Source organism: Panthera tigris, chromosome A1 (genome assembly GCF_018350195.1).
Source record: "Panthera tigris isolate Pti1 chromosome A1, P.tigris_Pti1_mat1.1, whole genome shotgun sequence".
NCBI classification, from domain to species: Eukaryota; Metazoa; Chordata; class Mammalia; order Carnivora; family Felidae; genus Panthera; species Panthera tigris.
In genome coordinates, this window is record NC_056660.1 from 1,096,666 (window position 1) to 1,123,071 (window position 26,406).

The window sequence follows — 26,406 nt, forward strand, 5'->3', positions numbered from 1 at the left end:
TCTTGATTCCCGACACATACCCTCATCCCCCACCTAGGGGGAGATGCCCTAGGGGAGAGATGTTTTCGTAGCACCTTTGAGCAAGAGAAACGCAAGCTCACCCCATGCTGGCGACTGCCGACTGCCGGCAGCTTCTAGCAGCCGTGGGTGGCACGCGAATAGATTTGGTTGTGTACCTCCTCGTGTTTTGTGTGGCTTGGCCCTGAATATTTTAAGAACAAACCCGGAAGTGCAACGAGGAAGAACAGGCCCACACATACACACTCACACACTGATACACAAACACACACACACTTGAGATAAATGCTAAAATAGAGGTGGGGATAATGTACTTTCTGAATGTCTTTTGAGGATCTTGGAAATAAAATTGTTCATTCAGGGATGCTTTTAAGACCATTCTTCATTCTGTCACAGGGGACCTTGTCTAGGTAATCAGCACCCCCATTTGTCCCCCTGCAGACACCATAAGCTAGGGATGATCTCACGAGATGCAGGGCCCTGAGCCTCTGGGCTCTGTGTGCCCTCAATTCTGCCGTGTTAGGTGGCCTTTGTTTCCTGTCTACTGTCATCTTGGGTGCTCGCTTCCTCCTGTCCACATGGGCTGTGGCAGGCAGTATGAGTTTCCTTAAGGTGTACTATAAGAATGTATATGCTTCTTCTGAGCTCGTGCAAGACATGGCTGACTTTTGAGGATTATTTTTTCCCATTTATTTTGTTTTAAACTTTCAGGGGAAATCAGAAAGAAGGGCACCTCTTGTATTCCACAAAAAAGCATTTGGTTCCATAGTTGGGGCCTCCAACCCAGTGAAGGCCCTCTGAGCCTGTCCATCATGACTGGGGAGGGGGTGGTGGGGCGTATTGTGGTGGGGTGAATTGTAGACAGTACAACCTACAGTTCTGCGGGGAGGCAGAAAACGTCCAGGTTCGTGTCTGGACACATCACACACACACATGAATGCTGCACGTGGACAGATGAGTACCAACTTTTCTGGGCAAAGTGGGGCCTATAGCCTGTTCATTGAGGGACTCACTAGACCTATTAGAACTGAGAGGAGGTTCTCGCAGAAGGTGTTAAGTTTTGATCCAAGGGCCTGAATGTGTTTGGCTCCCGTGGTGTGTGGTGAGGTAAGCATTCACATCGGTTGTTCAATACCTAGCACGTATTTGCTGAGACCTTATCCAATAAAAACGATAAATCATGAAAAAAATAAAGTCTTTTGTTCTTCCCACTAAAAAGGCAATGAAAACTCATCAAATGGCTCAAAGAAAGTTCCAAATTAGGGGCAATTATAGTGTTCTGGGGTATGCTCAGAGCTTGCCAAGTTGACTTCTTTCTACGACCAGCACTCAACCGGATGGCTGTCCTTCCTTTTCCCTCCCTTGGTCTCTTTTGTTTCCATAAGGAATAATTTTAGCTGAATAGTGACAACAAGAAAAGGGTGAGGAGTGGTGATGTAAAAAAGAAAAAGGGGAGACTTCTGGAATAAAGAAATGTTCTGTTTCTTGCTCTGCATGTTGCTTACCTACGTGTGTTCAAATGCATGTGTTTTATTGTATACCTAGGTGTTGCGTCCCGTACGTGTCTATTTTAGTTCCATTTAAAATGATTTTTAGCTTTTGAAAAAATATATCTAAAGTTCTAATTATGGCAAAATGCACATAACATAAAATTTACCATCTTAACTTACCACTCAATGGTACTAAGTGCATTCAAACTGCTGTGCAGGTATCCCCACCATCCATCTACGGACATTTGTCATCTTTCCAACTGCGCTGTCCCCAGTTCTCCCTCCCCATCACAGTGCAATCAGTGCAATCACTCAGTATTTGTCTTTCTGTGACTGGCTTATTCCCTTAGCAAGATGTCCTCAAGGTTCACCCATGCTGGAGCCTGTGCCCGGATTTCTTCCCTTTTTAGGGCTGAATAGTATTCCGCGGTATGTGTAAAACCGTTTTGTTTTAAAATAAAGGCAGAAGGTGAAAGTGTGCAGGCCCCAGAACACTGTGGCAGGGTGAGTTTTATTTATTCTCACTGAGGCTGATTAAGTGCTGTCATGGGTCAGGCACGATGCACGTGGTCCGTTCTCACTTCCGCCGCACAAATCTATTTCCATTTTTCGGAGGCGAAAACCCGTTAACAACGTCAGAGGCTGACCAGCGTCCCTGAAGTCACGTGGCTGGAAAGGAGCAGTGTGGAAGCCGACCTCAGCCCTGGGGCCCGGGACCGGCCCTCTTTCAGGAACTTTGTGTGTCCCCAGACAGAGGCTGCCTGCTAATTAAGGTACCATGTGCTTTATAAAGCGTCACCGAGGCCCGCAGCTGACGGGCGCAGTGTCCCATTCCTGTCCCCGAGGCCTGGCGGCAGCCAAGTCCACATGGCGTGTCTGCGGGAAAGCCCGCCCGCACCGGCGAGGGGACAAAGGCTGCCCCTGGTTGTCGCCCTCTTGGAATCCCCGGGGCACCATCCCTCCCGCCTTCCTGCCTCCTCTCCTCGAAGGGGTGCCACCGGGTGGGGTCGCGGGGTGCACGGTCGGCCCGCCCCCTCCCCCTAGGGCCGCCCCGCGGGGGCCCCAGCACCAGAGGGCAGAGCCTTCTTTCCATAACCTGCATCCAGAACAGGCTTTCGCGTCTATGGCCGGGAATGGGGGGGGGGGGGGGGGAGGAAGGAGGGGGGACTTTTCACCAGTTCGTGTTGGGGGGGTTGACTTTTGAATGTTGTGTTACTTTAGAGCCTCGAAAGCAGCCAGGCTCCTCCCGGTTTTTGTTACACTGCGTCCGTGGAGATTATGCCCAGAGTGGATTCATAAAGCGGGAGCCCTGTAAATGGGCATTGCATCTCGGGTAAGGACAGGGTCGGACACATTACAGGTATTGCCAGAGGTCGTGAAAGCAAAGACGGCAACCACACGGTTACTTAAATACAGAAAAGTCTTCCCAAGAAGGATAAACTCCAGGCTTGCTACAGTGACCTCTCCGCTCTTGAACCCCATTACAGCCTAGCAGGACCGTGCACGAAGGAAGAGTGAAGGGGATAGAGTTAGCATGCACATTATTTCTTCTGCCGAACACATAGCAAGAGGTAGCAGCAAAGCTACAAGAACCCTTGGCGCTACTTTAAGTGCCTAAGTACCTGTGAGGCCTGAACAGCCACTGCAGAAATTTCTCAAGCTTCTTTTGTACAAAGAGGTTTTTGCTCCTTGTTCTATGTAGATGAAAATTTTTACTTTGAAAACCTGCTCAAGGATTCTATCAATAAAAACAATTAACCAGGAGCTAGTGATTTAAATTTATGGCCACTTTTTATTTCTTAGCTTATAAAATGCCTATTTTCAGTTACAATCTAGGCTACGAAAGATACTATTATAACACAAAAAATAAAGTTTTAGTAAGAGTTTTGTAAATATTATGATCTAAATTACATTTACATACCAAACATCTTCAAATATCGTACTAGAAACAGTGCACTGCTCTTAGAGTTATTTAAATTCCTCACTGACCATAAAAAGTCTTGCTAAGGCATTCTATAATGCAAAGAGAAGAAAAATATTTTGAGGAATAAGAAATCTTAGAGCTTTGCAGTGCAATAATATAAAATTAGAGTGAGAAATCACATTTTTGGACTTTAATGAACAACGTCTATGTGTTATCCTGTATTTAAAAGTGATTTAGAGGGCTCCTGGCTGGCTCAGTTGGGAGAGCATGTGACTCTTGATCTTTGGGTCATGGGTTCGAGCCCCATGTTGGGTGTAGAGATTGAATAAATAAACTTAAAAAAACATAAAGGTTATTAAGAGAATATCCTGGATTCCATGGAAGTGGGGGTGGGGAGGAGGCAGTAATCTCCTGATCTTTACAAAAACACACTTTGAAATCATGCACCACTTTGTATAAGAATTTGTTTGGTGGAGATCCACAAATCCATGTTTCAAATATCAGAAGAAAATGTTCACAAGAAAAAAAAATTCAGAAAAAGGATTCTTCTGAAAAAAAGGAATTATAGTGTTAATAGGAAAAAACTGAAAAGAGACTAAATCTCACGAAGTTAATTTTTTTTTAAAGGATGCGTGAATTGTATTCATAGTTCTAATTCTAGATGTTCTTGCATAAGAAATCCACAACCCAGTCACTTACTTAACAATCAAGGAAAGCCAGGATGGATCAGAGATATTCTGGCTTGCTCTCTCCCCCTTTCTATTTTCTTTTTAAACTTAAGGTATCTTTTTTGTTAATTTCATGGGAAAATAATACTTCAGTAAAATGAAGTTTAAAAAGGAGAAAGTGAATGATTATATAGAAGGAATGTTTTAGAATTTTAATACATGGATCTGGGGATGGATTAGTAATGATGCACATTTTAGAATTATCACACATTATGTAGCGTCAACCGGACAACTGAGCTTCTGCAAACACAGATGCAAAAAGGAATTGTCTTGTATACTGCAGATTAAAAGATAACATGTGTTGTGGGCGCCTGGTGGTTCAGTCGGTTGAGCTTCTGACTTCAGCTCATGTCATGAGCTCACGGTCTGTGAGTTCGAGCCCCGCGTTGGGCTCTGTGCTGATGGCTCAGAGCCTGGAGCCTGCTTCAGATTCTGTGTCTCCCTCTCTCTCTGACCCTCCCCCGCTCATGCTCTGTCTCTCTCTGTCTCAAAAATAAATAAACATTAAAAAAAATTTAAAAAAAATGTGTGCACTACTAGGTAATTATCCAAAGGATACAGGTGTGCTGTCTCAAAGGGACACATGCACCCCAATGTTTATAGCAGCGCTATCGACAATAGCCAAAGTATGGGAAGAGCCCAAATGTCCATCGATGGATGAATGGATAAAGAAAATGTGGTATATATACACAATGGAATACTACTCGGCAATCAAAAAGAATGAAATCTTGCCATTTGAAACTACGTGCATGGAACTAGAGGGTATTATGCCAAGCGAAATTAGTCAGAGAAAGTCACATATCATATGCCTTCCCTCATATGAGGAATTTAAGATACAAAACAAATGAACAGAAGGGAAGCAAAAATAATATAAAAACAGGGAGGGGGACAAAACATAAGAGACTCTTAAATATAGAGACCAAAAAGAGGGCTGCTGGAGGACGTGTGGGAGGGGGGACGGGCTAAACGGGGGAGGGGCATTAAGGAAGACACTTGCTGGGATGAGCACTGGGTGTTATACGTAGGGGATGAATCACTGGATTCTACTCCTGAAATCATTATTGCCCTATATTCTAACTTGGATGTAAATTAAAAAAAAAAAACAAACATGTGTACAATTATTAGGTAGAGCATTTGAGTTTTAAAATAAGCTTTATGGAATTATAATTTATTTCCTTAAATCAAGAAAAAATAATTTTAGTGAAATTTCCACATAATTAACAGGCTAGAGAAAATATATCTGGAATCTTAACCATAGGGAGAGGTGACTTCTATCCTATTGCACTTACTGATGCTTCCGGTGATGGAAATACTTTCTGCTCATGCCCCCAGGGCAGAGAAGGGCTCCAGCCTCCAGGGCCCTGGATACCTCACATAGCCACAAAACGTAACACATGCTTTGATATTTTACGTGAATGGAAATCACAACAGCCCCCTGAAAAAACACCATCGGCCCTGTTGTATTGCAGAATTCTACTTCTTAATAAATTTGTGATTTTCAAGGAGACGAATCTAATTCCACACTCCTACCCATTCACTAAATGGGCCAATTAGACTACGGTCAATTCATAATACTGGCATCTTCATCAACGTATGGTGAAGAAAATCCAATTTTAAAGTGCAGAAACTTAAAAACTTTTTAAAGATGACTGAAATGTAGAAACTATAATTATAGTTCTCATTCTCATCTCCAACCCCACTCAGAATTCAATCCTGGGTAAGTCAGAAGGTTATTACTAACATTTATAATGGTAGGACTTGAAGAACCTGTGGTCACATCCCCTGAATGAGTTGTGCTTTCGCCATTAGCTGCAGTCGCGACCAAAGCTTTTTTTTATCGGAATGCTTTTCAAACTAGGGTTTTCCGGTGCCCTCCTCGGCCAGGCCGGCTGGGCCCTACTGCCTGAGCCTAAGGCGTCCACTGTATGTGACGAATGTCTGCGTCTACAATGGCACTAGCTATGCCCAGCCGAGGGAGAACTGGGAGAGCAGTCACTCAAATAGTTTTGTGTAAGGCTCAAATCTGAGAGAGGCTGAACGCGAAAGTATGGAAATTAGCATTTCTCAAGCCGTGGAGGGGCGATTGTCCACGTCTGCAGCAAGCGTTAACCCTCTAACGAACATGCTGCACCCATTCATCTGAGAATGGGAATCACAGTCTTTTTCATCAGATGCTAGTGGGTCACTCTTTATGATATAGAACACCAAGTGCGTTTAGAGTGTGGCTCCAGAGGGATTGTCAGGAAATTGGAGTTCATTCATATAGAGAAAGGAATCAAGTTGGCAAGTGTTTGGTGTTTTGCTGAATAAGGGCTGACACTACTCAGTGGAAGTCGGAGGGTGAGAAGGACCAGGCTCAGCATGACTACCGTTCATCGGTCTATAAACAGAGACGAAGACAGGATAGCAGAGTGTGCAGTACAGAAAATTCTGCCGCCTTCCAGCCACAACCCACAGAGAAATAGCCCTGTCAGTGCAGCGATCTGCATGGGTGACAAATGAGGCGAACGCACATCTGAAATCAGCACATGCATTTACACAGGAAGTAAAACCCAGATACTTTTATTTACACTTTAGAAAGCAAACAGGCTGCCCACAAACAATGGTTAGGAAACTCTAAGAGGTTTTTTTTTGTTGTTTTTTTGTTTTTGTACTCTTAAAAAAATGTAGGTCATTGATTCATCTGTATAAATCATTTTTCTGGCAAGAGTGGTTAACTTTTAACCTCCCATTCAAAAACTTCACAACTTCAAGTATTTGAAATGCACTTAAAATTTCCCCTGCTTTTATTTTGTATCGTACATTCTCGTAGCCATTAGCTGACTCCTGAGGTCGAAGAATTTCTTTTAAAAGAAAATCCAAATCTTTACTAGTATGTAATGGGACAAATTAGCATTCTCTCAGTCACTATTCATCTTAATGGTACTATTTTTCCTTCATTTTTCCTGAAAGAAAGTCGGGGGGGGGGCGGGGGGATAGGCATACCTGTACAATTCAGATCAAAGCACAAAATATCATTTAAAAAATAAATACCTAAGGCATACCTGCCACACTTGTATTTCAATTTCCTCAACTGTTTAAAAATTACCCCAAGTGTCGCTGCGTTTCTACCTGCTCTCTTACCAGCAGCCTCCGTGGCTCTCGCCTGCTGGATCTCCGCCCCTGGAGGGTACCTGCTCATCGTCACTCGTCACGAAGCGCACAGTGTGGAATCCTGGGCTTCCCAGGCAATTTCAGAAACTCAAATGACAGTCTATGGACTCGCTCTAGGTCTTTTTTTAGTGCAGTTTGGCAAATATCCCAAATGAAATTCAACTCTAAGTTAAAAGTATCAAACAGAGATAGTGCTAAGGGCATCTGTGACTTTGTGGGCTGCCCAGAGGCTCTGGGGAAGCGTAGGAATGGAAAACGCAATTGCCCCCCGGTAAAGACACCTGTCGCTTTACCACAACGGAACAGTTACCCACAGAGACGGCGGAGCCCAAGGCTGGACAGCAGCACCTGCAAAGGCGGCCCAGGTTGTTGGACTCTTGGGTGGCCGTGAACATCTTTCAAGGTCAACAGCCCCTGCACCCACGTTGCCCCCACCTCCCCATCTCAGCAAGCACTGACGTTCTCCCCACTCTACCTCACAGTGTTAAGAACAGCAAGCATGGACACACAGAAACCTGCTCTCCTCCTCCTGATCTTCCCCTTCCGCCACTGCAGTGCCCTCTCCCTTCCAGGCTCTCTGTCTACCTGCAGACCGGAACTGCACTTCGGTTTTGGTTGCGAGAAGAAACGGTTATTACAAAGCTGTCTGGAGAGACGCCCGCTAGATGGCCAAGTCATTCGGTCTGGCCCGGCCGCCGCTGGACTTACTGGCCTTGCTCGACCGCCCGGGGTCTGCGGGGGGCAGAGGAGGCGCGAGCATCTCCACCTCGGGGCTCCCCGCCTGCTCCCCGTCCAGGTCGGGGGTCCCCGCCGATTTGCCGTCGTCGCCCAGGCTGCTGCCGGTCCCGTCCGCCAACGGGCCGGGGGCGCTGCCGCCCGCGCCTGCGTCCTGCGCCAGCTGCCCGGTGCTGCCCGCAGGGCTCGGGGAGGCAGAAGCGGACACCGGCGGGGAGGCCTTTCTCCCGGCCGTCTGCTGCTCGGCCTCCTGGTTGGCCCAGTTCTGCTCTGCCGCTAGCAGGTGGTGGTTGCCGTTGTGGAATCTGGCAGGGCGAGCCTTCTCGCGCGCCTCAGACGGGGCGGCCGTGCCGAGGTCGGTGGCCGGCGGAGGGGCCCCGGGGTAGCCCGCGGCGGTGGCCGGTCCCAGGGAAGAGGCGGAGTGCGTGTAGTAAGGCGGGAATCCGATGGTGACCGTGGGCAGGGCGGACGGGGAGGGGAGCGGCAGCGGGCTCACGCCGCCAGGCTTCGCGGCCCCCACCCTGGATTCGAGGGAGTCTGAGCGGTAGTGGTTGGTCATCCCCTGTTTGAGCTTCTTCCAGCCCAGGTGGTAGATCTCCAGCATGTTGAGTAGCAGCGACACGCAGGCCACTGCCAGCATGAAGATGATGAATATGGTCTTCTCCGTGGGCCTGGAGATGAAGCAGTCCACCGTGTTGGGGCAGGGCCACCGGTCACAGCGGTAGAGGGGCTTCAGCTCGAAGCCGTACAGAAAGTACTGGCCGGCGATGAAGCCCACTTCAAAGAGCGTCTTAAAGATGATGTTGAAGACATAGGTCCGCAGCAGGGCGCCGGCGATGCGGATCCGGCCCCGGTCGTCGCGCACCGGCGGCCGGTCCTTCTGGCCGTGGCCGCCGGGCCCGCAGCGCGCGGCCGGCCCGGGGTGCGGGCCGTCGGCCTTCGGCAGCTCCTCCTCGCGCTCCTTCTTCTTCTCCTCCATGCGCACGATGTGCAGCACGTGGCCCAGGTAGATGAGCGTGGGCGTGGACACGAAGATGATCTGCAGCACCCAGAAGCGGATGTGGGAGATGGGGAAGGCTTTGTCGTAGCAGACGTTCTCGCAGCCGGGCTGCTGCGTGTTACACGTGAAGTCCGACTGCTCGTCCCCCCAGACCTCCTCCGCCGCGGCGCCCAGCACCAGGATCCTGAAGATGAACAGGACCGTCAGCCAAACCTTGCCAATGACCGTGGAGTGCTCCTGCGCGTTCTCTAATAGTCTCCCCAGAAAGCTCCAGTCGCCCATTGCTTCAGCTTGCTAACCTGCAAGGGAACATCGCTGGTTAGTAGGAAGGAGGCCGCGGGGGGGGGCAGGGGCCGGCGGGCGCGGGGGGGTGGGGGGACCCGGCACGCGGCGCTGGGCGGTCGCTCCCCTGCGAGGCCGTCCTCCCGCTGCCAAACGAGGGAGGCGCTGCGGAGCCCTCCACGGCACGCGAGTGCCCGAGTGTGCGTGCGCCCGTGTGCGTGTGCGCGCATGCGCCCGTGTGCGTGTGTGCACGTGCGTGCACGTGCGTGCGTCTTCCCACGGGGGCCCCGAGCCGGGTTACAGCCACGCCCGCAGCGCCGGTGTCCCTCGGAGCTACTGTCGCAGGACACGAGTGCGGCACGAACCAGATGCCCACAGGTGACCGAAGCCCTTAAACCCTGTGTCTCCATCTAACATGGGACGATGGTCATTGGGTCATGCGCAGTAAGCTGCTTCCTAGATGAGGGACGGAGGGCCCGTGGACCCCCCTGTGGAGGTAGCTGTGGTCCTCGGACGCGGGGGCCCAAGATGAGAAGGGGTCCTCCGTGTCGCTGCTGCCCCAACAGGCCTGACGCTTCCAACCGGAACTGAAAGGCAGCTCCATTCTTTGCGTCAGGAGAGCCGTCTACGCGGTGAGTTCCGGCAGCACTGAAGGACACTCTTCTCATTTTGAATTTTAAAAATGTTCACAAATATTAATTTTTATGAACTGGTGTGAAGACAAATAAACAAAACATAACTTTACTCACCATGATCTAAAGAAACAAATGTTAACGCTCTCTTGGAATAAACTTCCAACCCTTTGTTTCCGTCATTCGAGGTCTTTGGAGAAACGTTACTATTCACATATCCTACCAGCCTCCTTGCCCCTGTTGTGACTGGCGTCTGTTCTGTTTGGCATGTTCTTACAAGGGAAAATATTTTAATGTAGAAACTGAATTATTGGACATGAAACAACCCACTCTCGCATGAAGGATGTCCGGTGTCAGGGAACCGTTCTAGATGACATCCTGCTTACCCTAAACCCCGGATGTCATGATGTCTCTGACCGCCCTCTCTGCCCATAGCCATGGCCCTTCCCTCCACTCTGCTGAAGCGTTTCCCCTGGAGCACAGGACAGAAGCCTTGACCGTGCGTCCCAGCCCTCCGTCCCTGATCCAACACCCTGGTGACGCATGCTTCTTGTGATCCCGAGACGGCCTTTATGCCTTTGCATGTCCTGTTTCTGCAACTTCAGACTTGGCCCCAGGCCAGGCGGGGACTGGCCTGTTGACCTCCACTCTCCCTTCAAGAGTGGCCAACTCAGGCTGACACGGGTGCCCTGTGTTTTCTCTTCCCCTTATCATGGCCTGGCTTAACGACTGTTGCCCCCTTTGCATTCCAGGAGGTTCTCTCCGTCCTCCCACACCTCCCACCTTGCTAAGCTGCGAACGGCATCCTCCCTCCTTGCTGTCCCTGGACACACAGCCTCCAGAGTTTCTACAGAAAACCACCTTTAAGCACCTTGACTGCTTGTGGACTTTCTCCCTAATTCTAGTTCTGAGGTTGGGGTTTGCATGTGCACCCTTTCCTCCTTGATGTCTGCAGGCAGAACAGCTGGGCAGTAGCATTTCTGGAAGTCTCTAAGGAAAGGTCAGTGCAGGAAATTTATTCTTCTTCCTGCCACCCTCCCAGATGTGCAGGCAGGTTCTGCCTTGTCCAGCACAGCATAATGTGCTAAATAAAAGGGAGTCAATGCGATGTGCCTGGTGGGTTCTCCCCACAAGGCTGGTGGCACAGAATGCCACGAGGGAGGGCCTGCTTGTCACAGGGCCTGGGAAGTGTTGCTGGCATTGCCCTGCAGGGCCAGGGAAGCAAAATGTTCCATAATGATTGGGGCGTCCCCCACAGTAAAGAGCTGGCCCGCCCCAAATGTCCATTGTGCACCTGTTGAGAAACACGGGGCCAGGGAAACATTTCTTCAATCAGTAAATCAGACGAGGGGGGTACGGCTGCTGACTGTGGCATCTTGTTACTCACCTTTGCTGGCCCAGCCTCTCCAGAGTTCTTTAGGTCCAGGTGCTGCAAACACTTTCAGATAGGTACCCTTAAAAGGAATTGTGACCTCTGGGTGCAGCTACGGAATCACAACGTGTTACCATCTGCATACTTCGCGGGTACTCTGGCATGTGTCAGAGCTCAGGAAATCCTAAAGAGGGGACAACTAAGAATGTGTCCGGTGGGGGGGCGGGGGAGAGCCCACGGCTCATGCACTGCGTGATGGCACACACTGACAAGGTCTTTCTGCAAAGGAGTTCAGTAATATGTAAGAAAAGATATAAAAAGCATGATACCTTGGGGCGCCTGGGTGGCTCAGTCGGTTAACTGACTTCGGCTCAGGTCACGATCTTGTCATAAGTGATCTCATCTCAATCTCATGAGTTCGAGCCCCACATGAGGCTGTGCACTGCCAGTGCAGAGCCTGCTTGGGATTCTCTCCTTCCTCTCTCTCTGTCCCTCCCCCGGTCGTGCTTTCTCTCTCTCTTAAAAACAAATAAACTTAAGATCATGATACCTCTAACCTCTAATTCTACTCCTGGGACATCATACCAAGGAAATAACCAGAGATTTTGACGAATGGATGAACATGGATATTGACTGTGAATTATTCATAAGAAGGAATAATTGGAAACAGAAGTGCCCACTAAAGGATGAGCAATTAGACACATAGTAGTGCCCAAGGCTGGCATCGGGATCTGGCTGACCCCGCTCCTACTCCCATCCCCCTCTCCCTTGCCTGCCCGTAATGTAATGTGATCGGGAAGGGAAATTCTTGCTTTCCCACCTCCTTTTGTTGTCTCCAGTGGGGAACTTCCGAGAAAGCTTTTGGTTTCCTAATAAAAGGGCAGGTGGCTACCTTTGCCGTCACTTTCCCTATCCGCCTATGGTGAGGACAGATGCGATGCCTGGAGTGGGGCAGTCACTTTGCAGGCATGTATCAATAAGCATGAGGGCACGGTCAAGAAAGTCCCAAGGCACCTGTTGTGACACTGTGGACGTGCTGAATCAACCGCAACACAAGCTCTAGACTTATGTGAAGGGAGAAAACCCTGTTTGTTCAAATTAGGTTTCCTATTTGCTTGCAGACAATTCCTACACTCTCTTAAATTATTTACAGGTTAAGGCCAGCTATACATGAAAAGCTGTGACTCATTCATAACTACTAAAACACAAGGTATTCATTAGACGTAACTTTTAAGATCATTAGTGACTTGAAGATACGTTCATGCCATACTGATAAATGACAAAAACCTAATACAAAACCATAGCCTTTTACCCGCTGTTTCCCACACATTCATACATGCAAAGGAAGAGCGGAAGGATACTGAAATGTGAACCACGGCGTTTCTAGAACTGGGTGATTTTTATTCTCTTTTCCCATTTCTTTGCATTTTCTGTAACAACTTATTACATTTATGGTCATAAAGGATTAATGACCGTGACTCATGTTTCAAAGTTCTGGTTTTTGAAACAACCTGATTCTTTGTTCATTGTTCTTTCATTCAGGTGTCTACTCCTTCGACCTCTTTAATCGCGTCCCTGGTAAGCGCTCAAAAGACAAACTGATACATGGGACATCAGCCCAATGTCAGATTGGAGACTGACCCTGGGGTCTCTGAGATGCATCACAGATCCTGACAATGGCTGTCACCGATGACACGGAGCTTAAACTGGATTCTCCCGCCACGGCGGTCTGCCGAGTTCCCCCAACGCAAGGGCCGGCCTCTTTGTATCCTGATGTTCGCTGCTGGCGCTTCACAGTTTGGGTTTTCTTCCGGAAAATACGTGAATGAGTGAATAAAAACATTCACCAGAGGAGCGTCTATGACAAGGCCTGCAGCGTGGGTCACGGTCAGATCGAGACGGGAGACTCCACGGTAGAAGTGACATCCCCTCCCTTCAGAGTCGCCACAGTCCGCTCCAGATGCCACGCAGACGTTCTTAAGGTGTTTTATCAACACCGCGTTTGGATCCTACCCCTCATACCAGTTCAGTAAGAAGACGCCAGCAGAGGAGTGAAGACGCGCAGTCTGGACAGCAAGCCTCTGCTGCTAAGTAAGGGCCAGCAACGGACCAGAGGAAGCCTCACGATCCACTGAGCGTTGCCAGCCAGTGACGCGACCACAAGGTGAGCGAGTGAAGCAGCTCCCTGCTTGAGGAGAAAACGGGTTTCTTCTTAGTGGCAGTGTATTGGGCCATTTCGGGGCGAAAGCAGGGCAGCTGCTGACAGCTCCCAGGGCCGAGCGCTTAACTCCGCGAGGTGCCCGTGAGCTCACCGCAGAGCGTGCTGCACTCTAGGTGACTGCTCTCCCACGGCGGCAGTGGGGTCCCCGATTACCCGGACGTCACTTACCTGCACGAAGTGGCATTTAATTGATTTTTGCTTTTATCTCCAGGGAAACTTTGGTTCTGACACCAACACAGAACAAGAGCTGATGCTGCCGAGTGTACACGTGGCTGCTTCCCCGTTCTTCTGACCGTCCTGCTTCCCCTTTCAGAGGTAAACAGGTTCCCCTCGGCCTTCAGGAGGTGTTAAGTGCCCCTCGGATCAATCAGTGGCTATCTGTTCAGTGACCGTCTTGTGCTCAACTCTGGGCCACAGGTTCCGTTGAATACAGTGGAAGTAAACACATGGCGTCTCTCTGGGAATCTGCTTGTGGAGATGGGAGAACTCAGGAAAATGGGGAGCTATACAGGTGCGGAGGGATCTCGGAGAAAAAGGAGATTAATATGAGGACATGCAGGCGGGGAAGGCTGGCCAGGGGAGAGTGGAATTTGAGCGGGGATTGAGAGAGGTGGCTTCGGGCAGGGGACAGGAGTGCACTTCAAGGCCAGAACAACGTTCCCTTGGCAGCGGGAATACGTGTGACCTGGTGTTGGGAAGCGGCTGCTTCTGCACAGAAGAGCTGTGTGGCCTGCACACAGTAGGCATTCAGTAAACACGCGTGGGACGGATGAATGAAGGACATCAAGGGCCGCCAAACCACTTGGAGAGCGGGAGATAGGCCGAAAGTGCTGTTCAGGAAAGAAGGGGCCCCTCTAACGGCCAGTGGGGACTCAGGAAGAGTGATAATCTCCAAGTGAGTGCTGAAGGCCTGGGCTGAATGACAGCAGCAGCAAATGGAAAAAGGAAGGACAGAAAGGAGACACAGTCTGGAGACAAAAATAAAGCAGGATGTAGAGTCTGCCGAGAGTCAGTGAAAGGGAGAGGCATGAATTAAAGACAAAGCTCACATTTCTGAGCCTGAGTGGGAAAATCAGGGGGTCGTTTGAAGACAGAAACATTGAGGGAGGCTTGCTAATTTGGGATTGGGAGACAAGGTGAAGACTGGTGGTTTTGTCTTTCCGGATCAAAAGCAGCGGTGGGAGAGATGAGCGAGCTACCCAGGAGGAAGCTGGAGACACAGAACTGGAAGAGGCTGGAGAGGGTCCGCAGTGTAGCTCCACTCTCCCGGGGGAAGACGACAGAGCAGAGAACAAAGGACGGACGTCTGTGGAAAATCCAGCGAAATGGATGAAGACAGCATGGGAAAGGACTCACCGCCCTCGGCGTGTGTGGTCCGTGTTCGACGAAGGATCGCGGGACTGGCCAACTGGGTAAGAGCCTGAGACTGAGCAATGACGGAGAGCGGCGATGCCCGGACAGTGTGGAGGGAAGGGACCTTCCCCAGCGGGGGCCCGATCAGCTCTGCCAGACAAGTTCACCTTGTCTGGCTTGTAGTTGCTTTTGCTTTCAAAGTAATGTCAGAAGACCCTTCCTTCTTTACCGAATTGACCCCAACACAGAGCCCTGTCTGAGCTACTAAGATGCAAGATTACGTTGGGCGTCAGTACGCAGCACGGCCCACGTCACTGCTGGAGCGCTGTTCGTGTCTCCGAAGGCACATTCTCTGACCGCTGTCAACACGACCGGAGAACGAGGGTGACACGGAAGCGAGGAGGCCGAAGGAGGACTTTGAAGAAGGAGGTGACGACCAGTGTCAGCATTCTTTGTGTGTTCGAGATGGATGGGAATAAAGCAAAGGCTTTGATCTCACAATAAGAAGGCCACTGATGGTCTTTAAGTGCCCAGTCTAGTGGGAGCATTGGGGCAGAAACAAAAGCCTAGACTGGGAGCTGAAGAGGCAGAGTGTGGGAGGGAAATGGAGGCATGACACAGAGAGTCCTGTTCAGTAAGTCTAGAACCTAAAGGAAGGGCGACACGAAATGGGTAACAAGGCCCAGTGGAGGTGTTTTCAAGATAGGGAAGGCTGTGGGTGCTTGGCATCAGAGAGGCGGAGTCACGGGGACAGGAGGAGGGGGGGAGGGTCAGGCTGCCCAGCAGCAGGACGGGGCAAAAGGACGGGAGGGGGTGCTGCGAGGGCAGACGCAGGACGAGCATCCTCCGCGGTGATGACAAGGCTCTTCTCGGTGGGGTCGAGCAGGCGGTCATCTTCTCAGGCAAGGGCAGGACTTAAGCCCCCGAGAAGAAAAAAGGTTTGATGACCAGGGAACGGAGGGGATGAGAAAGGGACCGGGCTCCCCGAGTTCCCCGCACAGCCAGACCACAGGTTGCGGCCACTCAGTGAGGACTGAGCAAAGGCCACACTACCTGTGAGGTGCTCAGTGCTGAGCAACACAGAGCACTGCCTGGTGCCACGTAGGCTGTGGCGGGAAAGATGTGGGACAGAAGAGAAGAGAGGTCAGGTGCTGCGTGCTGTGGGTAGACGGAGAGCTGGGGCGGGGCAGGGGGAAGCACAGAGGGCAGTGCAGTGGCTGCTGAGGGCTGGCTGAGAGGGTGACATCACAGTGAAGAACTGGGCCTTAGATATGAGGGACGAGTCCAGGCAGAGGACGAGTCCAGAGGAGCAGACAGGTAGACACAGGTCAGGGAGGAAGTCTGGAGGTGGACAGATCGCGGCAGACAGCGATGAGAACTTTGGCTTATGCTCCAAGTGAGACGAGAGGGCACTGGAGGGTTTGAGCAGAAGAGTGACGTAATCCGGCTTCCATCTTCACAGGACCCTTGTGGTTGCTGTGCCGAGAACGGCTGTGGGGCGGAGGGGGTGAGGGTGATCGCGGAGGGTCCAGTGAGGAGGCTGTGCTATGATCCAGAAACGTGACAGTGGTGACAAATGGCTGAGTTTGCACAGACTCTGAAGGTTGGTCCAGCGTGATGTGCTGATGGGTCAAGGATCGGGTCGTGCCGAGGAGAGGCCAAGGTTTCCGCCCCGAACAGGAGGAAGGATGGGGAGACCAGAGGAGGTACAGGTTTGGGAAAGGCATGGAAATCAGGAGTCCTGTTTTGGAGACGGTAAATGTGAGACATCTATCAGACATACAAGTGTCGAGGCCAGAGATAAACATTGGGGAGTCATCACCAAACCCCAAGACTGGACTGAGATCGTCTGAGGGCAGGGGAGAAGGACAGGGGGCTGAAGACCAAGCCGTGGGGTGCTCCAGCATTTGGAGGTTGAGTACGGAAGGACAAGCTTACAGAATAGCTGCTTATTAGGAAATGCAACTTTTAGTTAGGACTCTGGGAGATTAACACCCAAAAGGTGTCATTTGTATTTTTACTTGATTCCCTTTTGTAACAATACATTGACGCTAAAAATATTGGTACTTGGTTTTTAAGTTAGAGGTAACGAAACATGAAGCATGGCTAGGCAAATTAATTTTGTGTTACCTGTGACCGCCTGGAACATTGTTGAGTAGGACCAAGAGGGTCACATACAGGCTTAGCCAGAAAGAGTTCTATGTTCGGTTAGTAATATCTGCTAAGGTTTGGTATGCGGCAGTGTGGCCCAAAAGCCAATTTTTGCCAGCCCTGAGTTGGCACAAATTTAAAAGAACACGGAAGGCTGAACCAGTCACGAATATGATACAATGAAAAGTGGCTTATCTAATTATCTTTTTAGCAGGTGGAAAAACTGTTTTCCATTAGCTTTAAACCTTACCTGCCTATTTCAAGCTTTCACATTTAAAATAGTAATTTCCAGATGCCATGGGGACCGTACCCTACGTTATTAAGTACTTACCACAGTTTTCCATAATTCTCGTCTCTTCAAAAAGGAAACAGAATTCAAAATAAGTTCACCAAAATAACAAAAGACCCCTTCTTCTTTTACACTATAGCCTCACCTCCAACATTTAGTGTTGTCTGAGCTCCTAAGACTAAAGAGCAAGATGGGGACTAGGCTTTTAAAAGCTGGCTCGGTGCCACTTACAATTCAGTGTCACAGCAACGGGAGAAGTTCAGCCACACAGACAAGCATAACAGAGGAAGAAACCGAACCCCTGAAGTTTCAGACTGGGTAACGTGTGACTTGTTTTCCATCTCCAGAAGAGAACAACCGGTCACACCAACCAGCAGGGCACCAATGGCAACAGTCCTACATACACGTGACTGTCTGGTAGGACGAGTCCTCAACTTTGTTCTTCACAAAGTTGGCTTTTTCGTTCTTCCCTATGAAATTTAGCTTGTCAAGGTCCACAAAAATCTGAAACGTGATTTCGTTGGGAAAAATGACATTTATGGTGGCATCAAATTTAGCTCTTTGTGAACTAGTTTCTCCGCCAATAAAGCACAACTGATCCACCACACAGACCTTCTTCATGCCCTTCAACGTGTGTTAGGACACTGGAGCTAAAGGTCTTACACGTCTTTTGTTAGCTTTATCCCTAATTTATACTTGTTCGATTTGTTGTTCCAAATAGTTTTTTTTTTTTAATTCTTTAATGTTTATTTATTTGAGAGAGAGAAAGAGAGAGCGACAGACAGACAGAATGAGCAGGGGAGGGGCAGCGAGACAGGGAGATACAGAATCAGAAGCAGGCTCCAGGCTCTGAGCTGTCAGCAGAGGCTGATGCGGGGCTCGAACTCACCTAGGTGCCCCTTAATTTTTTTAAGGTTTATTTTTGAGAGATAGAGAGAGAGCGAGCATGAGCAGGGGAGGGGCAGAAAGAGAGACACAGAATCTGAAACAGGCTCCAGGCTCTGAGCTGTCAGCACAGAGCCTGACACGGGGCTCGAACTCACAAACCGCGAGATCATGACCTGAGCAGAAGTTGGATGCTAAACCGACTCAGCCCCCCCAGGCGCCCCTGGAACATTGTTTTTATAAACTGATCTCGTATCCAGAAACTTGTTAGAAAGCTCTTACTAGTTCAAATAGTTACGAGACTCCTTTGGATTTTCTATGTAACATATACATATAACCATTTCATCTGCTATTAAGGATAGATTTGTTTCTTCCTCCCCTAATTCTAATTCCCGTTATTTCTTTTTCTTGTCTTGTTTTCTTGTACTGACCTGCACTCCTAGCACAATGTGACGATGGTGAGATCTTTTCACATTTTTGTCTTAAACATGGACGCTTCTTAGGTTTTAGCATTGAGTATGATGTTTCAACTTTTATCAGGCTAAGGAAGTTTCCTTGTAATCTTTGTTAAGTTTGTTGGGTTTTGTTTTCTAAATCATGAAAATCATGAATGAGTTTCTGAATCATGAATTTACTAAATTGGATTTGGTACTTTTTTCCCCACTGTTGTGAATTTTTTAGATGGTGAAGCACCGTATTACTCATTTTATTTTTAATATACTATCACATTCAATCTGCTACTTTATTTTGGATTATTTGTTCATACCTAAGATTGGTCTCATTTTTTTGGTACTACCATTGGATTTGGGTAAGAACATTATTTTAGCCTGAAAAACTAAACATTTCCCTGAATAAGCTTGTATAAGAATGTCCTATAGAAGAATCTGGAATTAATGTCTTTTTTTAAGGGGGTCAGGAGGAAGCCTAGATACAAATTCAGCTTCATTTACTGTTATCGACATAAATAGGGCTGCTATTACTCTTAAGTCAATTTTGATAGCTTATATCTTTTAGAAAATTTTCCATTTCATCTAAGCTTCAAATTTATTGGCATAAAATTATCCATGGCATTTTCTTATGATTTTGAAACTGTATGGTATCCGTACTTAGATCCCTTGTTTGGTTCCAAATATTGTTTATTGGAAGTTTTTAAAGTATAAGTCTTGCTAGAAGTTTTTTTTTACAGAATTATGATATGCTTGAAAAAGAATGAGAGTTTATTTTTGTTATTTTTTCCAATGTCTTATCACATATGCTGTATTTACAGTATACAGAGCAAATCTCCAAAGATCTCCTATGGATCTTTTAAGTAGGGAATGTAGATTTTGGGATTTGCTAGTATTAGTATAAAATACACATATATAATTTAAGGGTATCCTCTATCTTAGTGTAAAATTATTTATTACCGTACAGTTCCAGGGGATTCCTTATTTTAAATGGAAAATGTGCATGGGCTCTATTACTTAACTTTTCACTAATCTAATGCTCTGGCAGGAGACATCACTATCGTACAGACTGATTTAATGAAATCGTAAAACACCGATTTTCCAACTTCTTTATCAATAACTTTAAAGCACCGCTAGAATTATATATTTTTGTTGTCAGAGAATAAATCTCTAGAAACATGAAATTGTTTTGAAATTATACTTCAGGGGCGCCTGGGTAGCTCAGTCAGTTAAGCGTCTGACTTTGGCTCAGGTCGTGATGGCGCAGTTCATGAGTTTAAGCCCTGCGTCAGGCTCTGTGCTGTCAGCACAAAGCCCACTTCAGATCCTTTGTCCCCCTCTCTCTGCCACCCCTGCCCCCCACCGCACATGCCCATGTGCTCTCTCTCTCTCTTTAAACATTTCAAAAATTATTTTTTAATAAAATTATACTTTTTTTTTAAAGATTTTATTTTTCAAGTAACCTCTACATGCAACATGGGGCCCGAACTTACAACTCCAAGACCAAGAGTCACATGTGCCACTGACTGAGCCAGCCGGGCACCCCTTAAATTATACTTTTATTTATTTTATTTATTAAATAAGAATGTATGGAAAACACCTGCCATCCATGTATTATTATTATTATCTCTATATTTTCTCTTGCATGCGGGGATTTTAATTGTTTTGGGGAGGGATTTAAATTGTTTATAAACACCTGAAAAGTCACATGCTCTAAAGTCTTTACTTGGCTAAGGTAAATATGGTCAATACTTTTCATTCTTAGTCAAGCGAAAAACTCAGTTTTTCTTTTGTTTTTGACGTTCTGTAATTTAAAAGCTGAGCGAGAGCTGATTTTAAGTTGGGAGCAACTTAAACAACTGTTATTAGTTTAAAAACAAATGTCTTCAAATTTTATATTCAATATTTTTTTTAACGTTTATTTATTATTGAGAGACAGAGCATGAGCATGGGAGGGACAAAGAGAGGGGGAGACACAGAATCGGAAGCAGGCTCCAGGTTCCGAGCTGTCAGCACAGAGGCCTACAAAGGGCTTGAACTCACGAGCTGTGAGATCATGACCTGAGCTGAAGTCGGGCGTTCAACCAACTGAGCCACCGAGGCGCCCCTATATTCAAGAATTTTATGTTGGAGAATTTTATATTCAAGAATGACAACACTAAAAATACCCTTAACTTTTTATCCACAGTATTTCTTCTTTAAATACTGTGAATAAAATAAATATTCCTACCAGAAACCAGTATTAAGTCACCATTTCCACAATTAGAGTTCTAATATTAAGCTAGAAAATTAACAGCTGGTTGAGCTTCAGTTCAATTGACAGAAAAATGTACAAAGTCTGGAGCATAATTAGAAACGCGACTGTCTTCCAGCACTATTCATGCCTTCCTGGCTTCCTTTTTAAACCCTCCAAATGTCTGCCCTGTTCTATCACCCTGTGCAGGCCTCCAGTGTCTCCTGCCGATTAGTAGATGGCATTAAAAGTTTTAAACATCACTTCGGTGACAGACCTAAGAATAATACCATTTGAAATTTTGCTTATTTAAACATTTTATGTACACATTTTGGTGTCATTTAGGGTCAATTTTAATGTATTTCCGCATCAGTACTCAACTTTTAATTAGTGAATAATGAAAACAAAAGTCCTACTCTTGAAATAAAGCTGAATTTACCAATACCTCCTGAAGGGTGGCTTGGGGCGCGGGTGAATGACAATAAAGAAAATAACAAAATATGGAGAACAAACAGAGGGTCTCTGGAGGGGTTGTGGGAGGGGGGGCGTGGGCTAAATGGGGGAGGGGCACTAAGGAATCTACCCCTGAAATCACTGTTGCACTCTATGCTAGCTAACTTGGATGGAAATTCAAAAAAGAAAAAGAAAATTACAGGGGTGCTTTCGCGAGTGCTCTGAGCAGGCTCTTGTCCTAAAACACAAGATGGGGCACTCTGGACACTATGCCAAGTACTGACTTCCTAGAATCTGGTCAAGTAAAAGGTAGTCTCCCTAAATAAATCCAAGCGACATCCTTCAGGAGTCTTACTCATCCACCGAGGAGATACGGAATCACGGCATTTTGGAGCCAGAAGAACCTGGGAAGCCGTCTGGTTTATCTATTCTCTTCACTTCACAGACTGGGAAATGCGGGCCCCGAGAGGGTACCGTGATTTGCCGAGGGCGACACAGCCCGCTGAAGCCGGCACGAAAACTCCTGACTTCTGCCTCTGGGTCCCGCCCACCTTCCCCTTCCGCGTGACTTCACGGGGTTATGCACCAGGCAGACTGTTCAGCTGACTACAGCTGCCTTTGCTCTTTTCTCCCAGTCCAAAGTGGCTAAAATTTGGGCTAAATATTATTAACATGCTAACAGTCCCGTTACTCCATCATATAAACTGGAACTGTCATTTAAAAATGTCTTAATGTTTATTTATTTTTGACAGACAGAGAGAGGCAGAGCACAAGCAGGGGTGGGGCGGAGAGAGAGGAGGACACAGAATCCAAAGCAGGCTCCAGGCTCCCAGCTGCTAGCACAGAGCCCGACACGGGGCTCAAACTCACAAACCGTGAGATCGTGACCTGAGCTGAAGTCAGACGCTTATCTGACTGAGCCACCCAGGTACCCTGTAAATTTTTAATGTTTTTTTTTTTTATTTTTGAGAGAGAGCATGAGCAGGGGAGGGGCAGAGAGAGAGGGAGACACAGAATCTGAAGCGGGCTCCAGGCTCTGAGCTGTCAGCAGAGAGCCTGACTCAGGGCTTGAACTCACAAACTGTGAGATCATGACCTGAGCTGAAGTCAGACGCTTATCTGACTGAGCCACCCAGGTACCCTGTAAATTTTTAGTGTTTGTTTTTTTCTTTTTTTTTTTTTTTTTTGAGAGAGAGCATGAACAGGGGAGGGGCAGAGAGAGAGGGAGACACAGACTCTGAAGCAGGCTCCAGGCTCCGAGCCATCAGCACAGAGCCCGATGCGGGGCTTGAGCTCACGAGCCGTGAGATCATGACCTGAGCTGAAGTTGGAGGCTCAACGGACTGAGCCACCCAGACACCCCTGAAATTGTCGTTTTGAAGCAAATTCAGATAACTGTCTTTACTCTTGCTTAGTGAACGAAACCTCTCGGCCTTATACTCATGGTATTCTATGGTTACATTTATATTACTGGCACAGATGCCATCTGTCAAAATGGTTTCTATTTTTCCAATAATAATTTCCATAGTATAAATGTAATTTCCCTTTTATTCAAACCTACTTTTATTAGGATATAACACGGAAATCTCATGTATGTTCTAGGATAAAAGATTCATTTTAAAGCTAATACAAAATGGAGGTTCATGAATAAAATGAGTGTTAGTTCATGGAGATAATCAGGTGTCGTGAATGAAAAAAATTAAGTGATTTTTACATTTTACTATCATTAGTTTGTTAACTCTAAGTTTAGAGCAGACCACTAATTCCTCAAATTAAAGAAACGTCAGAGTGCAGGAACTGCTCACATTAACCATTATGAAGTCATACTTTTGAAGATGCGAGATTTTAAAAAAGCACCAGAGGACGAATAGTAACCCAGTTATTATGATGAAGAATTTCCCGCCACTGTAAGAACGAAAATTCAGATTGAACTTTATCTCTATTTTATTCCTTTTACGCATTATACGGAAATGGCAAAAACATAGTGTTTTTAGAGACCCACGCATGCTGTGTAGGGCCACACGCGTTGGACTTTTTTCTGTCTTCGATTTGGCAAACATTTAGCAAACGCCTGTCGTGTGTGTGCAGTGTGCTAAGTAAGACACGGCCTCACCCTCAGGCGGTTCATTCACAGTCTGTGGGTGAGACAGACTTGTGACAAAACTAATCGAAATATGGTGTGACAAGCGTCACACAGTGCTGGTGACGGCCACACCACATCGGAGCGGGGAGAGACTCCCCAATCCTTGGGTTTGGCTGAGTTTCTTAATACACAGATCCTGAGAGTCATACTATCTGCACAGGGCGAAATACCTCTCAAGGGCCGTTCCGCTGTCTAGAACGTTCTGACAATATTTTAGCACGTTACAAGAACCAAGTGTTTGTTCGTGCATTTACATGTGATACTGAGGTAAAATCCTAAAAACCTAATCTATCCTATTTACTGTGTTAGGTGCATGTTCAAGCAATGGTAGCATCTGGAAGACTAATTATAGTTTAAATTCTTTACATACATGAGGCCAAAATGGTAGTGATACATACACATAAAGTTTCAAGTGTGTATGTAAAAGTTGTTTTTGTTAAGGAAATGAACACAACTTAAAATTTAAGTAACATTCAAGGAAACTGTCAAAAATAAAAAAAAAATTAAGTTTATTTTTGAGAAAGAGAGGGAGAGAGAAGAGGGAGAAAGAGCGCGCCCACGGGCGGGGGAGGGGCAGAGAGAGAGGGAGCCACAGAATCCCAAGCAGGCTCCAGGCCCTGAGCTGTCAGCACAGAGCCCGACACGGGGCTGGAACCCAGGAGCTGCGAGATCAGGACCCGAGCTGAAGTCTGGCAATTAATTCACTGGGCCACCCAAGAGCCCGCCAAATTCTTTTTCTTATTGGCAAACGGTGACATTTTGTTACATTTCATTATTTCGAGGTGGCTTTAAGCTGGTCAATATAAATAGCACCGTCTAATTTGTTACAGCAGTAAAATTTTCCTGAATTACTTTATGCTACAGGAGCACGTGCACTGCCCTCCCCGGATGCTTATCTCGACATGAATCAAACTGCTGCACCAGCGGAATATGTGCCAAGTTAGCCGTCGTTTACTTTGAACACACCGACCGTTGGAAAACAAAGCCCCCCTTTCCCTCTGTAATCTTTCAATGCTTGTTTTGCAGCACATTTCACAGCACATCGACGGCCGTCGGTGAAGCGATGCGCGTATCATAAACCACCAATTTGAATTCCCGAGTAATACGAACCGAGGCATAATTCCCGTCTGAGCTGTTTTCACACGGCCATTCTTAAATGACATATTTTGACGCTCTCTTGGCAAAACAAACACTGGAGGCCTCCACTTGTCCCCGGAGTCTCGGTCACACATGTTCCTGAGCCGAGAAACCTGGGTGGATTCTGTTCACTAGGGCGTCCACACTGCCACTCACTGTCAGAAGCACCTTCGGGAAGGGGTTACTACAGAAGGCAGAGAAGGGTTTCCCCGCTCTTCCGCGAGTTCTTTCCCCTTAAGCGCACCATCCCAGGCAGAGGGGCCAAGAAATGAGATCCCAGGCCCTGACACTTACGATTAAAGCACTTCTTGGGGGGGGGGGGGGGAAAGACTCCCGAAAAGTTTCTTGGAGGAAGTAGGCGAGCCAACGCCGTCCCTACAAGACGCCGACGCCCCTGCACAGCGGCACCCGGCCGCCCGCCGCACCCCAGCCCCGCGCCCTGCGTCCGCGGACGCGGCTCGAGCGCCCGCAGCGGCCTCGGCACCCCGCAGGTCTGAGGCCCCAGAGCCGCGCCTGCTCGCCCGAGGCGGAAAACGCCGCCGAGAAGCACCCGCCGGCCGGCCTTCGGCCGTGCGCCGGCGCTGCGCAGACATCTCGGGGCGCGCGGGGACGCCGACTATTCCCGAAGTTTCCCGAGCCCCCGTCTCTGACCCGGTCACTCCCACAACTCCCCGGACATCCCCCCCGGGGATCCGGAGAGGCCGGGGGCCGCACACGAGCGGCGGGGCTCGCGCTCCGGCCGCTCCGCCCCGGCCCGCCCGGGCAGGTCGGGGCGGTCGGGGGCGCCGGCGTCCCGCCCGTCCTTCCGCCCCGGCGCGGCCCCGCGCTTACCCCGCTGTGCCGCGGCGGCGACCCGGGTGCGCTCCCTCTCGAGCAGGGCTCCCGGCCGCTCTGAAAAGGAGAATCTTCTCTTACACGTGCGGTGCAACTTCACGCGTGCGCCCCGCGCCAGGGCCCGGCCTCCCCGCCCCGGCGGCCATCCCCGCGGCCCCAGCGCGCCCCGCGCTCGGCGCCCCCACGCCGCAGCCCCGGCCGCCGCGCCACGCCCCCCGCCGCCTCCACCCCGGCCCGGGGGCCGCGCGGGGGCGGTGCCGGGCAGGGCGCGCAGCGGGGGCCCCCGCCCCGCGGCCCGCCCGGCGCCCCGCGCGCTCGCCCCGCACCCGCGCCCCGCCCGCGCTCCCCGTCCGCGCTCCCCGTCCCGCGCCCCCGCGAGCAGCCGCTCCCCGCCCCGCACCGCCTCTCGTGCGCCGTCGGTCGGCACTTGCCCCCGCACCACGCGTGCCGCTACACCGCGCCTGTACCCCGCGCTCCGCCACAGTGTCCGCATTCCCACCCGCACCTGCCCCCGTCACCCCGCACCGGGCCCGCATTCCCACCTGCACCTGCCCCCGTCACCCCGCACCTGCCCCCGTCACCCCGCACCGGGCCCGCATTCCCACCGCACCTGCCCCCGTTACCCCGCACCGGCCCCGCATTCCCACCGCACCTGCCCCCGTCACCCCGCACCGGCCCCGTATTCCCACCTGCACCTGCCCCCGTTACCCCGCACCGGCCCCGCATTCCCACCGCACCTGCATCCCGCGCCCCCACCCACGGGAGCGCCCTCCCACTCGGGATGTGGGCCCCGGGGCTTTTTCCCGCCGCGGGGCTCCCGCGGGCCTCGGGTCTGTTCTCCACTGAAAGTTCTCGGCGCGCGCGCGAGGGGCGGAAGCGGGATCGAAGGGCGCCCGGGTTCCGCCTCGGCCGCCCCCGGGGCACCCC

The 26,406-nt window shown here is 49.2% G+C and overlaps 1 protein-coding gene across 1 annotated transcript; it reads right to left on the reverse strand.

The window, feature by feature from the left end:
- Nucleotides 1–7,126: 7,126 nt before the first annotated feature.
- On the reverse strand, nt 7,127–25,588 carry GJA3 (gap junction protein alpha 3). The gene is made up of 2 exons (XM_042963810.1): nt 25,477–25,588; nt 7,127–9,347 (listed from the first exon to the last, which is right to left on the reverse strand). The coding sequence occupies exon 2, from the start codon at nt 9,328–9,330 to the stop codon at nt 7,975–7,977; it is 1,356 nt and encodes a 451-aa protein (XP_042819744.1). The 5' UTR covers nt 9,331–9,347; nt 25,477–25,588; the 3' UTR covers nt 7,127–7,974.
- Between the last annotated feature and the right edge of the window lie 818 nt (nt 25,589–26,406).

Bases quoted from the DNA above. Each gene is read 5' to 3' on its own strand.
- GJA3 (XM_042963810.1), bottom strand. From the start codon at position 9,330: ATGGGCGACTGGAGCTTTCTGGGGAGACTATTAGAGAACGCGCAGGAG.